Raw genomic sequence first — 17,114 nt, 5'->3', positions numbered from 1 at the left:
CCTCTGTACACTCACTGTGACTTCTCTGAAGATTTTAAACTCTAAAAGTCAAAGCCGTTGGGGGTACTAAGCTAACATATGAAATTATTTTAAGATGGTCATACTATGGATCATTTAGCAATTTGATTTGGAATTTTAAGACCCCGCAGTGCTAGAGGAGTCACTACAGACCTGGGTTTGATCCCAAGACGTATCACAACCGGCTGTGACCGGGAGTCCCACAGGGAGGAGCACAATTGGCCCAGCATCGTCCAGGTTAGGAGAGGGTTTGGCCGGGAGGGCTTTTCTTGGCTCATCGCGCTCTAGCGACTCCTTGTGGCGGGCCGGGCGCCTGCAGGCTGACCTCGTCGTCAGTTGAATAGTGTTACCTCCGACACATTGGTGCGGCTGGCTTCCGGATTAAGGCGGGTGGATGTAAAGAAGCGCGGTTTGGCGGGTCATGTTTCGGAGGACGCATGACTTAACCTTCGCCTCCCGTTGAGGAGTTGCAGCGATGAGACAAGATCGAAATCGGGGAGATAATTGGGGTAAAATACAAGAAAAAAGAAAAAATATGATACAATTTTGAACTTGGCCTTTAATACTACAGCGCCTAGAAATGCATTGAATTAAACATTCATAAATGGCAAAAAAGAAATAATAATAAAAGTTAAAAAATAAATCATAAGGAATAAGGTTTTGAAGTGTCTGTCCTATATCTAGGCGATATAAGAAAGCTCAGGGAATATTTTAGTTTTTTTGGACACATATTTAACCCCTTATTTTTGTTGCCACAAAACCACCTCCATACTTCCATTTGTTTGTATGGGTTACCTTCAGACAAGTCCCATGACACTTGTGTGGGTCATAGAGCAAAACGGAGCAATGTCTCCCCTTTCCATAGTGGGGTCATATTAGTTTGTATCTCAAACGGTTCCGAGGCACATCAGTGTTACCAACTTCAGAAGAGTTTAACATCCGCTCATCATGACAGTGTTAAAATTAGGTGAATTAAAATGTTTTCACCAAGTTATACTACACAAAAAGGACACCTTTCGTGGAAAAACCCGGCTTCTACATTAACTGGAATGAAAGTTTGAGTATTTTTATTTTTTTACAATATGTTAAACAGCAATCATGCTATTGAAATCTCCCGTGGTGGGTGTATCCTTTTGTTGTTAGCTAATGTCAAAGCTTGTTACCAAGAACTGCCTTCACCCAATTGGCTGTCGCGCAGTCGCGTGAGTGATTGGTTGGTTATTGGTGGATTTATAGGTAGGACAGTTAACTGACGGATAACTTACGTCCAGTTGGCTCCCTTGGGGCTGAACATGGGCCGGACACTCCAACCGGAGCCAAACATGTTGAGGGATTTGGAAAAGCAATCGTTGTAGATGATACCGGTGTAGACAGAGAAGATTCCCATCAGCAGGATGATGTAGCGTCCAGCGAATACCATGTTGAACATCTGCCAGGGCAGGGAGAGTATGAACACACATTGGAGCACTGGCCTGGGTCATGTTCATTGGCACAGAAAGGAAAAAACGTACAGAGAGGGAAAACGTAGACCAGTCCAATAAGAAACAATCATTTTAATTTCCCTTTGTAAAACGTTGGAAAATGTTTTCTGTTGCGTACCCTAATGAACACGACCCAGGCCTCACCGGGTAAAGAATGCATCCGTCATTGCCTGTACTAGCCATCATTCAACACTCAACTACACCAAACACTAAAACATTACTTAAATTGCCCCAAGTTATGTAGCCTACTGTACAAGAGAGGGTAGTTTGCCAAATTAAATCTACAATACATTGGCCTAATTATCTCCTTCCTCCCAAAGTGTGCACTTGCTCACATCCCTTCACTGACTTTAAAGGAACTAAGTGTTATAAGAAACATGGTGGAAACTCCCCCTGGCCCATTCATTCCCCAATCCAATGCTTTTAGGTTTGTGAGAAGTAGTGAACGAGTGCACACTTCAGGAGAAAGGAGATATGAATCGAATCGGAAGCACACAATGTCATCAGCGCTCTTGGTGGGACGTACCTCATTGTCAGTCTTCTGGGAGAGGATGCGGCTCTCTCGGATGACCAGGTAGAGGGCGGCACAGGTCATCAGCACACCGTGACCCATGTCCCCGAACATGACGGCAAACAGGAAAGGGAAAGTGATGATGGTGTACGGTGCTGTAGGAAGGAGCACACAATAAGACACATCGCAGTGGACAGTACAACACAATGGCATGGGGGAAAACAACAAAAAGATACAGATAGAGACACAAGCAACACAAGAGACAAAACAAGAGACAAAGCAACACAAGACACAAAACACACAGAGACATGACAGTTATGTAGACACAACAAAACAGACAGACAAAACAACACACAAAGACACAACAGCATACATAGACACAACAACAACGACAGAAAGACACAACAACAACAACACAGAGGCACACAGTGTAGACGTGTATGTCACCTGGGTTAATCTCCCGGTAATTTCCGATCCCGTAAGCGTCCACGATGTTCTGGAATCCAGAGGTGAACTTATTGGTCTTGTTGAAGGTGGGCGGAGTCTGCTTGGTGGTCATCCTGTTGAGAATGGAGGGCACTGTGGAGCCACTCCTCTCCTGTAAAACACACCAATCCACAATGAGTCACCGCTATGGGGTGAAGTTTGTCCTAGGTACAACTCTAGGATCAGCTTCCCCTCCCCCAATCCTAACCTTAATCATTAGTGAGGAAAATGCAAATCTGACCCAAGATCAGCATCTAGGGGAAACTTCACCCTATACCAGAATTACCTGACAAATGCCAATTCACCTTCGCAAGCCCATTACAAACCTGATACAGCCAATACACAAACACCGTTTTCATATTTTCAGATGACTCAGTGAGGAGGTTGCCACATCACTTAGACCAATGAGTAATGGGAGAAGGAACATACCCCAGGTCAGTTCTGCAGACCAAAGACTGGGCAGAAGCACTGTTGTATTTGGCTACATGATAACATTACATCAACGTTGGCCTATTCCTGTAATTTCATTTAGCTTTAGATAAGAACAGGGCACAGAAAGAGTACATTCCATAGACCTCTGGGTGAACTGGTGAAACTGGTGAAAATTGTGCGTGTTGTTAGTTTAGTTTGCCTGGCAAAACAGATTGCACAATGACAATCTGTATGTATTTGATATCTAGCAATATAATTTATCCCTTTATTATGATTACTGTCCAATTCCAAGTATTTCTATTCAACTCAAATTCTATGGTGTTTATAAAGAATGCAATTTATTTAACAGAAAGTGAGGTAATGAACTAAAGGGAGGTTCCTGCCTCAGAGCTCTAATCCTTCTGATTTGCAGACCCGACTCACCGTTCCTCGGCGCAGGGCGAACTGGATGGAGTCCAGGTCGGATACAGGGCACCACACCTCGGCGATCAGGCACTTCTGGGTGACGTCGATGTTGCACAGGTTCAGCGTGTGGTAAATGGCCTTCATCTTCCTCACCTTGATGAACCACACCCTCATGGTCTTGGCTGCAGCCTGGAGCACCCTCTGTCTGTGGTCCTCTGTCTGGTTCAGCACCTGCACAGGAGAAAAGAGGGTTTTGTTAGCCCGTTGAGCTAAAGCCTACGTATTATTTCGGGGAGCTAACGCAAGTCTTCAGGTCGTTGGTGCAGTTTAATGATTAAATATCTGGTTTTGGACCTGCACAGACAACAAGATGGTGTTGTCTGTGCAGCTAAGCCTAGGTAGTAGGTATTATCTCAGGGGAGCTAAAGCAAGTCTTCAGGCCTCAGATGGTTCAGACATAGACCGTGTCCAAATACCCATACTTGTGTTCTAAATAGTAGTCATTTTAGGTATGCGAAAATATTACGTTTTATAGTATGCTTTAAATGCCAGGATGTTATACTCACTTCGGCTTTTCATCTAGTAGAATTCGCTGCACACTTTTGAGGAAAATAATCGTCTTTCCAGGCACATGTGTTTGACAACAGCTGATAGTCAGCTGATAATGAGATAAGGGGACTTATCTTATCTCACTGTAACCAAGTGAGCAAATAGCGGGTATCAATGAAATTGCACATTAGACGACGCATTCATAGGAAGGGTGAGCCGAGTATGTTGATATTTTTTGCTTACTGTATTAACTTTGACTAAACAGTATGTAGTTTTAGTAAGTAGTAGAAAAAACAGATTTCGGACACGGCCACTATGATTTAATTTATTTTAAAGCTTGAGCACGGTGAATCCCCTGGAGGGCAGGGTTAGAGGAGGACAGAGGGAGTCTTCCCTTTCAAGCAGAACCACATTATTTTTTTTATAAGGATAGAATTCAACACAATTATTGTTATACGAGGCAAAAGACCTCTACCGACTAGTACTGAGATACTGCACATGTGCACATCCCAACATCAAGAACATTGTGCGACTTAAACCAACAGTATCAAGGGACTGTGTAACACAAGCACACACATAGAAATGTGCTTTCCGGGACAATTTATGATTGCCATTGCATATGCTGTTGATTAGCATGCAACACTGTCACACAAACACAAAAGCCCTGTGTAACAAGAATGATGTATTGGAAAATGCAAGCCTGAGAACGGAACAAGGGGTAACTGGGTAACTTCCTCACTTGCAACAGTGAAGGGTGGCGTTCCTACCTGAAAGACGTTGCATCGCATCAACCAATCGTTACGCGCCACACCATCGACTGCATAGTCGGGCATCATAATGCTGTCTCATATGATGTGGTTATTTGATATGCAGGCATCTGCAACGTAGTCAGGCAGGAACAAACCATTTGGGACAGTTCATGGGCCCTGATTGGATGGAACTCCAATCCTACAATCATACAGTGCCTTCAGAAAGTATTCACACTCCTTGACTTATTCCACATTTTGTTGTGTTACATCCGGAATTCAAAATGGATTAGATAGATCATTTTTCTCACCCACCTAGACACAATACCCCACGACGACAAAGTGAAAACATGTTTTTAGAATGTTAGCAAATTTTCTGCACATTATACTTTTATAATTCTTCAAGCGCTGTCAAGTTGGTTGTTGATTGTTGCTAGACAGCCATTTTACAGTCTTGCTATAGATTTTCAAGGAGATTTGAGTCAAAACTGTAACAAGGCCACTCAGAAACATTCAATGTCGTCTTGGTAAGCAACTCCAGTGTATATTTGGCCTTGTGTTTTAGGTTATTGTCCTGCTGAAAGGTCGATGTTGGAAAGCAAACTGAACCAGGTTTTCCTCTACTACACTACCTACCAAGTGAGTTTTCATCTATATTATTTTTGCCGTCTATTTACCACCACAAACCGATGCTGGCACTAAGAACGCACTCAACTAGCTGTATAAGGCCATAAGAAAACAAGAAAATGCTCATGCAGACGCGGCACTCCTAGTGGTCGGGGACTTTAACGCAGGCAAACTTAAATCCGTTTTGCCTAGTTTCTATCAGCATGTCACATGTGCAACCAGATAAAATAAACTCTAGGCCACCTTTACTCCACACACAGAGACGCGTACAAAGCTCTCCCTATGGCAAATCTGACCATAATTCTATCCTCCAAGTTTTCCTGCTTACAAGCAAAAACTAAAGCAGCAAGTACCAGTGACTCGCTCAATATGGAAGTGGTCAGATGACATGGATGCTACGCTACAGGACTGTTTTGCTAGCACAGACTGGAATATGTTCCGGTATTCATCCAATGTCATTGAGGAGTATACCACCTCATCGGCTTCGTCAATAAGTGCATCGACGTCGTACCTACTATGACCGCATGTACATATCCCAACCAGAAGCTTTGGATTACAGGCAACATCCGCACGAGCTAAAGGCTAGAGCTGCCGCTTTCAAGGAGCGGGACACTAATCTGGACACTTTTAAGAAATCCCATTATGCCCTCAGACGAACCATCAAACAGGCAAATATTGAATCCTACTATACCGGCTCTAACACTCAGGGCTTGCAAACTATTACGGACTACAAAGGAAAACCCAGCCGCGAGCTGTCCAGTGATGCGAGCCTACCAGACGAGCTAAATGCCTTTTATGCTCGCTTTGAGGCAAGCAACACTGAAGCAACACTGAAGACTGCGCAGACGGATTACCAGGACATGTACTCAGAGCATGCAGTGTGGTGCCTGGACAACAACCTCTCCTTCAATGTGAGCAAGACAAAGGAGCTGATCATAGACTACAGGAAAAGGTGGGCCGAACAGGCCCCCATTAACATCGGCGGGGCTGTAGTTGAGCAGGTCGAGAGTTTCAAGTTCCTTGGTGTCCACATCACCAACAAACTATCATGGTCCAAACACAGCAAGACAGTTGTGAAGAGGGCACGACAAACACCTTTTCCCCCTCAGGAGACAGAAAAGATTTGGCATGGGTACCCAGAACATCAAAAAGTTCTACAGCTGCACCATCGAGAGCATCCTGACCAGTTTCATCACCGTCTGGTATGGCAACTGCTCGGCATTTGACAGTAAGGCGCTACAGAGGGTAGTGCGAACAGCCCGGTACATCACTGGGGCCAAGCTTCCTGCCATCCAGGATCTATATACTAGGCGGTGTCAGAGAAAGGCCCAAAAAATTGTCAAAGACTCCAGTCACCAAAGTCGTAGACTGTTCTCTCTGCTACAGCACGGCAAGCAGTACCGGAGCGCCAAGTCTAGGTCCAAAAGGCTCCTTAACAGCTTCTACCCCCAAGCCATGACTGCTGAATAATGAATCAAATGGCCACCTGGACCTCCTGGACTATCTACATTGCTGCCCCCCCCCCCCCCCCCCCCCCCCCCAACAAACAGCAGGGTTTCAACATATATGATTTCATCAAACGTAACTACGCTACATTTTATCTCTGGGACCCTCAGGATGACAAATCAGAGCAATATTACTGAATGTAAGTATATAATTTACCTTCAGAGGTGAATGTATCAAACCAGTTGCTGTGATAAAAGTGTTTTGTTGTTGTGCACTCTCCTCAAACAATAGCGTGGTATTTTTTCACTGTAATAGCAACTGTAAATTGGACAGCGCAGTTAGATTAACAATACTTTAAGCTTTCTGCCCACATAAGACATGTCTACGTGCTGGGAAATGTTCTTGATACTTACAACGTCATGCTAATCCCATTAGCGCACGTTACCTCAACTGTCCCGGTGGAGGTACACCGATCCCGTAGAGGTAAAAAAAAAAGGCTCGCGGGTAATAAAAATAATATTTCGATTTTAGTTTTGGGTCAAAGAAAACGGTTAAAATCACCAGCTAAAAATGAGTTGAATTTAGGAAATCGGTTCCCAAATAATACCACAAATAAGATAATAGATATGTAATTGTGTCTCAATGTAATTAAGGTATGAAATGATTGTTATGTTGCGGCCCTCAACCATCAGCTCGGCCAAAAATCGTCCCCCTGCTGAATCTAGTTGCCTACCACTGGGTACGGTGTCCATATTAGGATACATGTAGCATCAAATTAACAAATCTCCCTCTGGTGGCCTCATGGGTAGAATGTTATTAATATGCCTCATCATTATTTCTATGTCAAACAATTTTGTTATATTTCAGTCATCTGTGATGTACATAAAGTGTAATATTGGGATGCAAACCCAAAAGTGAATACATTTTCAACTCTATATCTGACATTTGTTTAAGGTGTATACCTTATACCTGTGTGAAGTGTATACCTTGGTTTCAAAGTAGATTTGTTTGACAACCAAAAAACACTGTGTCTGCACACTGCAGTAAATGGTTAAGTGACAATGTGTTCATTGTCTTGCATACCATCTGGAGGTCGTCAATACGGGTGTTGACCCCAGCAGCCATCTCCTTCCTTTCCTGGGGAGTCTCGGGGCAGGGGTAGAGGGAGGCCCGGAACCTGGAACACACAACCAACAGTTTACATACTGACTTACAATTATACTGTAGGTAACCATAGAATTAGATTTACTGTACTAAAAAACAGACATTCCCAATGTTCTGTGATCAGATAACGAAACGTCACAACTGATAAACTCGGGTATCATCATTCTGGCCCAAGTTTCCCGACTTAAAGGGTCGTTGTAGGGGTTATTTCCGTGTCGGGAACTCGTATATCTACATTTCTGACATCACTCAAATGCTAAATGAATGGACGAACTGTGTACTGACTAGTGGTAGTAACGTACCCCTCACATATCTTCTTGACTCTGTTCTTCAGCTGATCGCCTTGGAAAAAGATGATGAAGACTGACTTGTGGACTTGGTCGCCCTGTAAGAGAGAAAGAGTCAATCATCTCACCAATCATTTTTCATCTTTATTGGTGTATCAAATTTTTTGACAAACTTTTTATACTAAATAATTTTTAGCCTTTTAGGTGCTCAGTTCACAGACAGGCGTGTATACATAATAACATTTCAAAAATACATACACAAAGAATCGAAAGACAGTAGAGAATAAGAACAAACATACAACACAAAGCACACACACACATTATATCTTTTTTTAATATGAAGTAAGATTTAAAAAACGTTATTGACAGACCGTGGCAGGGTCCTCCAGAGGGTCCTCGATTTCTGCCTGACGTAAAAAGACGTTGCCGCGGCACACTCTCCACAGCATCCTCTCAAAGGTAGGGATCCTCTCCCGGCTGATCACCCCAGCAACAAACCTGCTCGGGCCAAATTAAAATATTTCAGGTTCTGGCCAATCAAATGCACTGTACATGATCCCTCTGGGTTGTCGTGACATTTTTCCTGACATAGGTGCCTGGTCCCAGATCTGTTTGTCCTTTTGGCATAACAACAACCATATGAGTTGCTACAGAACAAACTGATCTGGGACCAGCCTAATAGCATTAACCCCAATACGTCAATGGCTAATAGACGCAATAGGCGCCAACGGGAACAGTGCAAAACAAATGTGTTGACGGATGGATGAGCCCAAGTTGTTTGCTGTTCTGTCACTGTGTCACACACCTGAGATATCTCTGTTTTCTTTATATTTTGGTTAGGTCAGGGTGTGATTAGGGTGGGCACGCTAGTTTTTCTATTGTCAAGGGTTTTTTGTATGTCTACAGTAAGTTGTCTTTGTGCACTCCAGTAGCTTCACATTTAGTTTGTTCTTTATTGTTTTTGTTCGGCGTTCATTTAATAAATAGAGAATGTACGCATACAACGCTGCACCTTGGTCTCCTTCATATGACGAACGTGACAGAAGATCCCACCATAAAAAGACCAAGCAGCGTGTTCAAGAGGAGTAGACATCCTGGGCCCGGGAGACAGATGAGTGGAGGACATCCTGAACCTGGGAGGAGGTAATGGCAGGGGACAAGACCCTGCCATGGAAGCAGGTGGAGATAGCACAGGAGTAACAGCGACGATACGAGGGGAGACGTCTAGCACGGAAGCCCGAGAGGCAGCTCCAAAAAAAGATTGGGGGGGGACACACAGGGAGATTGGCAGAGTCAGGGGTTAGACCTGAGCCAACTCCCCGTGCTTACCGTGGGGATCGTGTGACTGGTCAGACACTGTGTTACACAGTGATGTGCATGTGTCTCCAGCTCGCATTCATAGCCCGGTGAGCTCTATTCCAGCTCCTCGCATTTGCCGGGCTAGAATGGGCATTCAGCCAGGATGGATGGTGCCGGCTCAGCGCTCCTGGTCTCCAGTACACCCTCACCAGAATATCCTGCGCCAGCGCTGCGTACTGTGTCTCCGGTGCGTCTGCACAGCCCAGTGAGTCCTGTGCTAGCGCCCCTCACTTGCCGGGCTCAAGTGAGCATCCAGCCAGGACGCATTGTGCCAGCTCTACGCTCCAGATCTCAAGGGCGCTTCCACAGTCCAGTACGTCCTGTGCCCTACTCCCCGCACTCGCCCTGAGGTGCGTGTCTTCAGCCCGGTGCCACCTGTACCGGTCCCACGCACCAGGCCTCCAGTGCACCTCCAGAGTCCAGTACGTCCTGTGCCTCCTCTCCGCACTCGCCCTGAGGTGCGTGTCACCATCCCGGGAACCACCAGTGCCAACACCACGCTTCGGCTTCCAGTGCACCTCCAGAGTCCAGTACGTCCTGTGCCTGCTCCCCGCACTCGCCCTGAGATGCGTGTCTTCAGCCCGGTACCACCAGTGCCGGCACCACGCATCAGGTCTCCAGTGCGCCTTCACAGTCCAGAGCTTACGGCGACAGTTCCCAGTCCAGAGCTTCCGGCGACGTTTCACAGTCGGGAACCTCCAGAGACGGGTACTGTCTACAGTAAGTTGTCTTTGTGCACTCCAGTAGCTTCACATTTCGTTTGTTCTTTATTGTTTTTGTTCGGCGTTCATTTAATAAATAGAGAATGTACGAATACAACGCTGCACCTTGGTCTCCTTCATATGACGAACGTGACACTGTGACTATAGGTCATAATGAGTGTCAATTTCCCTGCTTTGTTGGTGTGGCAGCTTCATATGCTGCCATTGACCTACTGACACGCACTCACACTTACTTGCTTACGGTTGTCCATCGTATCAAAGGATGACTTCCACTTCTGAGTTAACAGTGAATTATTTGGTGACAGTAGAGTCCAATCCGAGATCCACAAACTTTATTGCAGGTGGGGCATATGGGGCATATGCAGTCTGTGTTGGTGGAGGCAGGCATGGTTGTATGTCTCCTGCGCTGTTTTTGCTGTCTCTTTGTGCTCTTCTCCTCCCACCTCTGTACACAGCTCTGGCAGAGCGGAACGGTCGGCAGCAGCATCCTCCAGGTCTGTGGGTTTGATGTTGCACGTCTTCAGCAACGTTTTTAGCTGGTCCTTGTAGCGCTTCTTCTGCCCCCCTATAGACCGCAGGCCAAGATGTAGCTGGCCATACAAGATCTTCCGCGGCAAGCGCTCCTGAGACATTCTAATGACATTCCCAAGCCAGCGCAGTTGGTGTTGGGTCACCATGGCCTCCATACTCTTGCAGTTGGTCTTAGCAAGTATTTCTGTATGGGGCACATGGTTGCGCCAGGTGATTCCCAGGATGCGCAGCAGGCATCTTATGCGGAATCGCTCGAGCTGCTTGTTGTGGTGATTGAGTGACCCAGGCTTCACAGCTGTAAAGAAGTGTGGTGATGCAGACGGCTTGATAAACAGCGTATTTGGTGTGGAGGTGGAGATCCCTGTTTTGGAAGACCCTGCGTCTGAGTTTTCCAAAGGCAGCTGATGCTTGCTTGATCCTAATTTGAATTTTAAGGTCGTTGCTGCAGTCCTCAGAGAGGATGCTGCCCAGGTATTTGAAGGACGTAACGTCACCTTTGCCAGGACCTTGACGGCAACAGCCAGAAGGGATATCCCCCGGCTGTTTCTGCAGATGGACTTGTCACCCTTGTTCTTATAGATGGTGACAATATTTGCATCCCGCTGCTGTTGGCGGACGATCTCCCGGTCCCAAACATCACTGATGTACTGGTGGAGCGTTCTAGTGCAGAAGTAACCTCCCTTCTTAAGTAGCTCTGCCTGGATGCTGTCAGCACCAGGAGTCTTGTTGTTCTTGAGGGATGGATAGCTGATAACACCTCTTGGAAGGTTGGCAAATGATTGAGGTCTTGAATAGGTGCACGGACAGGCAGTTCTTCCAGGATGGAGTGGTCTGTAGGAGAGTGCTGATTGAGTAGTGCTTCAAAGTGGTCAGCCCACCTCATCAGTATCTGGTTTTGGTCCTTCATGAGTGACTAGCGACTTCCCGGGCCATAGATAGCTTTAGTTGAGTTGTAGAAATTGTGCATGTCGTTTTTATCTGCATAAATTTGGATTTCCTTCGACCACCATTTGTTGTTTGCACTTCCTTGCGCGATGCATGCCATTACTTGTGAAGGGTAGCAGATGTGCGGCTGTTGAGAGCAGCCCTGTGCGCTTTGTGCATATTGTCCAGTAAAAGGTTGTGATGGTGTCAGAATTCTCATCAAACCAGTCCTGATGTTTCCTACCTTTGTAGCCAATGGAGTGGGCTGCTGCCTGATAGAACACTGAGCTAATAGATGCCCACTTCTGGTCCATGGGGTCCTCTGCGTTCAGAAGAGGCTCAGTCTACCTCAGCCTTTCAGCGAGAGAGGGGCGGGACTCGACCCTTACTGTTGCTTTCTCAAGCCGGATATAGTGCAGACGCCTCTTACTGGACTTCTGCAGACGTTGGGGGGGGGGGAATTATTCTCACCTGGAGTTTAGCCAGTATCATACGGTGATCTGTCCAGCATTCTGCACCCCTCATGACACGTGTCAGCAGGATGTTATTAGTGTCACAACGTCTCCCTATGACGTAGTCGTCCAGGTGCCAGTGTTTGGAGAGTGGGTGCATCCATTATGTTTTATATTTGTTCTTCTGCTGGAACAAGGTGTTAGTGACAATGAGATCATGCTCGGCACATAGAGTTAGCAGTATCATGCCGTTCTCATTGACCTGGCCAACACAATGCCTACCCAGCACTCCACTCCATATCCTGTTTTTCTGTCCCACCCTAGCGTTGAAGTCACCCAGCAAAAACATCTTGTCATTCCTGGGCATGCGCTGAAGGGCCTTATCTAGTGATTGGTAGAAGCAGTCCTTTGCCTCATTTTCAGATGGTAACATTGGTGCTTATGCACTGAGAAGAGTAGCATAACGCATCTTGGCTAAGGGGATATGGAGAGACATGAGTCGTTCACTTATGCCGACAGGTGTTTCGGTGAGGCTGGGTGGAAGGCTGTTCTTAATTGCCAGTCCCACACCGTGCTGATGTTGTCCACCCGGAGGGTAACCTGACCAGAAGGAGGTGTAACCTTCTCCCTCCTCTTTCAGGGAACCTTCATCCAGGAGCCTGGTCTAACTCAGGGCAGCAATGCCAATATTATAGTGCCTTAGTTCTGCAGCAATCAAAGCTGTTCTCTGACGGGGTCTATTGCTATTATCGTCAGTGTCCAAAAGAGTTCTGATGTTCCATGTCGCCAGTTTCAGGGGAATTATTTTCTTTAGCATTTTTCGACCGCTGAGTGGAACTCCCGATAGGTGCGGAAGCCTATCCACACACACACACACACACACACACACACACACACACACACACACACACACACACACACACACACACACACACACACACACACACACACACACACACACACACACACACACACACACACAGCCCTGACATTATCAAGCATGGATCAATGCCTGGCTCAAAGTTAATTGAAATCAGTCCCTATTAAGAGGCCAGTAGTTTTTTTTATACACCATCCACTACCATCTGTCATTTAAACTGCATGTATATGCCTATAGGCCAAAAAGAGGTGACTTGGACATATATGAGTTAAATGATCCCCACGACAGCTAGAATATATTTTTCCTTGGGCTACAATATAATATTACAGCATGCAATGGTGTATGTATTGTACAGCTGATTGCATTCAATGTACAGTTCAAGTGCCCTATAGGGCGTACTCTAATGTATTGTATGTTAAAAGTACATCTCCTAGAACACCAGTGTTCCCCCTACCGTTATTCAAGCAGGGCGAGCCACCTAACTCTGTTAGACCCAAGCCTAACAAACTTTGGTTTCTATGGATTGCAATTGACAATTTCAGTGCCCGAGGGCTTGGAAGTTTCTTTGGGAAAACTGCTGTACGGTGCGTGTGTGTGATTGTGTGATTGTGTGTGTGTGTGTGTGTGTGTCTCACCCGAGTCGGAGCGGTGCTCCCCGGCCACCCTCGTTACCCTCCATTAGGGCTGACGACTCTTCCATCAGGGCGGGGTCCTCCATCTGTGGAACATAAGGAATATGATGATGATGGAGATAGGAGGAAGATGCCATTTAGTCTGGCGTTACAAACCAGCAACCACTTTGTTAAGATACACTTCATATACAAAAGTATGTGGACATCACTTCAAATTAGTGGATTCGGCTATTTCAGCCACACCCGTGTATGCACCAGGTGTATAAAATCAAGCACACAGTCATGACATCTCCATAGACAAACATTGGCAGTAGAATGGCCTTATTGAAGAGCTCAGTGACTTTCAATGTGGTACCGTCATAGGATGGTAACAACAAGTCAATTTGACAAATTTCTGCCCTGCTAGAGCTGCCTCAGTCAACTGTAAGTGCTGTTATTGTGAAGTGGAAACATCTAGGAGCAACAACAGTTCAGCCACGAATTGGTAGGCAACACATGCTCACAGAACAGAACGGGACAGCCGAGTGCTGAAGTGCGTAAAAAAAGTCTGTCCTCGGTTGCAACCCTCACTACCGAGTTCCAAACTGCCTCTTGAAGCAACGTCAGCACTTAACTGTTCATCGCAAGCTTTATGAAATAGGTTTCCATGGCCGAGCAGCCGCAAACAAGCCTAAGATCACCATGCACATTGCCAAGCGTCGGCTGGAGTGGTGTAAAGCTCGCCACCATTGGACTCTGGAGCAGTGGAAACGAGTTCTCTGGAGGGATGAATCACGCTTCACCATCTGGCATTCTGACTGGGTTTGGGTTTGGCAGAAGCCAGGAGAACGCTACCTGCCGAATGCATGTAAATGTATGTAAAGTTTGGTGGAGGATAAATAATGGTCTGGGGCTGTTTTTCATGGTTCCGGCTAGGCCCCTTAGTTCCTGTAAATAGAAATCTTAACACCTACAGCATACAATTACATTCTAGACTATTCTGTGCTTCCAACTTTGTGGCAACAGTTTGGGGAAGGCCCTTTCCTGTTTCAGCATGACAATTCCCCCGTGCACAAAGCGAGGTCCATAAAGAAATGGTTTATTGATATCGGTGTGGAAGAACTTGACTGGCCTGCACCAAGCCCTGACCTCAACCCCTTCGAACACCTTTTGGGATGAATTGGAATGCAGTCTGCGAGCCAGGCCTAATCTGCCAACATCAGTGCCCGACCACTAATGCTCTTGTAGCTAAATGGAAGCAAGTCCTTGAAGCAATGTTCCAACATCTAGTGGAAAGCCTTGCCAGAAGAGTTGAGGCTGTTATAGCAGCAAAGGGGGGACCAACTCCATATTCATTTCCATGATTTTGGAATGAGATGTTCGATGAGCAGGTGTCCACATACTTTTGGTCATAGGGATTGAGGAAAACAGGGGTTGTGTTCCAGGTGAACTACATTACAGATGTTGCATTGCATCAATCAATGGTTGTGTGCCATGAGCAGTCGGTCATCAAATTGCTATATCAAATGATGTGGGTAGCTGATATGTTAAAAACCTATCCAGGCGTTGTGAGATCTGGCATGCATCTGCAATGTAGTCCGCCTGGAATGTGCCCAAAGTATTGGAGTGGAGGTACTCGCTGACCTCGTCAAAGAACTGCTGGGTACGTCGCAGGATGTGCTTGAGCTCGGTCAGCTCCAGGAAGTTCTTCTTCAGGGCTTCCTGGTTGGTGTTGATCTCCTTCAGCTCGTTCTCCAGCTTCTCAAATGTGGCCTGTCAATCAAACAGAGACAACCAATGAGATTAGGCTTTAGATGGGATGGGGCGTGATTCGAAAACGGTAGAAGGGGTCATAGAAATAAAATCATTAGAACGGACATAGCCTTTACTTCCTGCTTTACTCCCATTGGTAAACCTTTAAAATGGCTGCCGGTACACCCATTACAGACCCATTGATTTGAATGAGGATACCCGTTCTAGTGTTTTTATTTCTATGGAAGAGAGAGTCTATTCAGCTCCATAACAAGCAGTCATGGGCCCTAACATGAGTCCTACCTATATCCTATAATTATGGCCAATGTACGGTAAAGTGTCATCATGGGTCTTAGAGGTATTGGCTAGAGCAGGTGAACTGCTGCACAGTTCCACTTCACTGTCAGGTAGGCCCTTACAGAAAAAACACATGATTTCACATGTGGAAAATCTGGTTTTCACGTTGCTTTAAATGTTGTCACATGTTATTACATTAACTTCACATTAAGAAGTTTTGAAACACGTCACATGTGATCACGTGAAAGTCATGTGGTTTTTCCGTAAATGGAGTAGTAGTATAAGGCAAAAAAAGATGATTAAATGATCTGTGAAATTGTGTTGTGCTAAATTTGGGTTGATGTTTAATGACATTCATCATTTCATATTACTGACATGCAGTATTCAACAGGGATAGATACCTCCAGGTCAATCATATCCCTAGGGAAGGGGACTTCGGGATTCTCTCCTGTATCCACAGTCGGGATGTTGGCTTTTTTAATCTCCTTCTCGACAAACCCTGGAAAGCAAAACACCAGGTAATATTCAATACATGTGCGAGTTTCTACCCTGGTTGCCAGTCTGTTTCTGATCTCTTGCCAACTCCTTATGGAATTGTCATGCCAAATTGATTGACAATGGCAACATACGTAGTAGGCAGAAGCACAAACAGACCTGGGACTAAGCCATTGAGTTTCTGCATTGTCGGAGGAATAGACATCTGTGTGCCATTCTGTGTGTGGTATTCTTAACAATACTATATCTCAATGTACAGTGAATTCGGAAAGTATTCAGACCCCTTGACTTTTTCCACATTTTGTTACATTACAGACTTATTCTAAAATTGCTAAAAGCATTTTTTCCCTCATCAATCTACACACAATACCCCATCACGACAAAGCGAAAACAGGTTTTAAGTCTCTGTTCACCGGACGTGATACCTGTCCCAGACCTGCTGTTTTCAACTCTCTAGAGACAGCAGGAGCGGTAGAGATACTCTAAATGATCAGCTATGAAAAGCCAACTGACATTTACTCCTGAGGTGCTGACCTATTGCACCCTCGACAAACACTGTGATTATTATTATTTGACCCTGCTGGTCATCTATGAACATTTGAACATCTTGGCCATGTTCTGTTATAATCTCCATCCGTCACAGCCAGAAGAGGACTGGCCACCCCTCATAGCCTGGTTCCGCTCTAGGTTTCTTCCTAGGTTCTGGCCTTTGTAGGGAGTTTTTCCTAGCCAACGTGCTTCTACACCTGCATTGCTTGCTGTTTGGGGGTTTAGACTAGGTTTCTGTACAGCACTTTGTGACATCCAATGATGTAAGAAGGGCTTTATAAATCAATTTGATTGATTAAGAAATGTTTGCACATTTATAAAAAACTAAAAAACTGCAATACCTTATTTACATAAGTATTCAGACCCTTTGCTATAAGACTTGAAATTGAG

The 17,114-nt window shown here is 45.4% G+C and overlaps 1 protein-coding gene across 3 annotated transcripts in view; it reads right to left on the bottom strand.

The window, feature by feature from the left end:
- LOC110491694 (V-type proton ATPase 116 kDa subunit a1) overlaps window positions 1–17,114 on the bottom strand; it is a 39,894-nt gene that overhangs the window by 18,232 nt on the left and 4,548 nt on the right. For all 3 annotated transcript variants that reach the window (XM_021565331.2, XM_021565333.2, XM_021565332.2), the window contains exons 4-13: window positions 16,082–16,179; window positions 15,276–15,404; window positions 13,656–13,738; window positions 8,524–8,650; window positions 8,168–8,250; window positions 7,785–7,878; window positions 3,352–3,564; window positions 2,458–2,608; window positions 2,026–2,165; window positions 1,284–1,447 (exon numbers count right to left, since the gene is read on the bottom strand). In XM_021565331.2, the coding sequence (XP_021421006.2) occupies window positions 1,284–1,447; window positions 2,026–2,165; window positions 2,458–2,608; window positions 3,352–3,564; window positions 7,785–7,878; window positions 8,168–8,250; window positions 8,524–8,650; window positions 13,656–13,738; window positions 15,276–15,404; window positions 16,082–16,179 (1,282 nt within the window). The remainder of the gene's footprint in view (window positions 1–1,283; window positions 1,448–2,025; window positions 2,166–2,457; window positions 2,609–3,351; window positions 3,565–7,784; window positions 7,879–8,167; window positions 8,251–8,523; window positions 8,651–13,655; window positions 13,739–15,275; window positions 15,405–16,081; window positions 16,180–17,114) is intronic.

Source organism: Oncorhynchus mykiss, chromosome 16, assembly GCF_013265735.2.
Source record: "Oncorhynchus mykiss isolate Arlee chromosome 16, USDA_OmykA_1.1, whole genome shotgun sequence".
Lineage (NCBI taxonomy): Eukaryota > Metazoa > Chordata > Actinopteri > Salmoniformes > Salmonidae > Oncorhynchus > Oncorhynchus mykiss.
The sequence above is the reverse complement of the archived record's forward strand: the minus strand, read 5'-3'. Positions and strand labels throughout refer to the sequence as shown.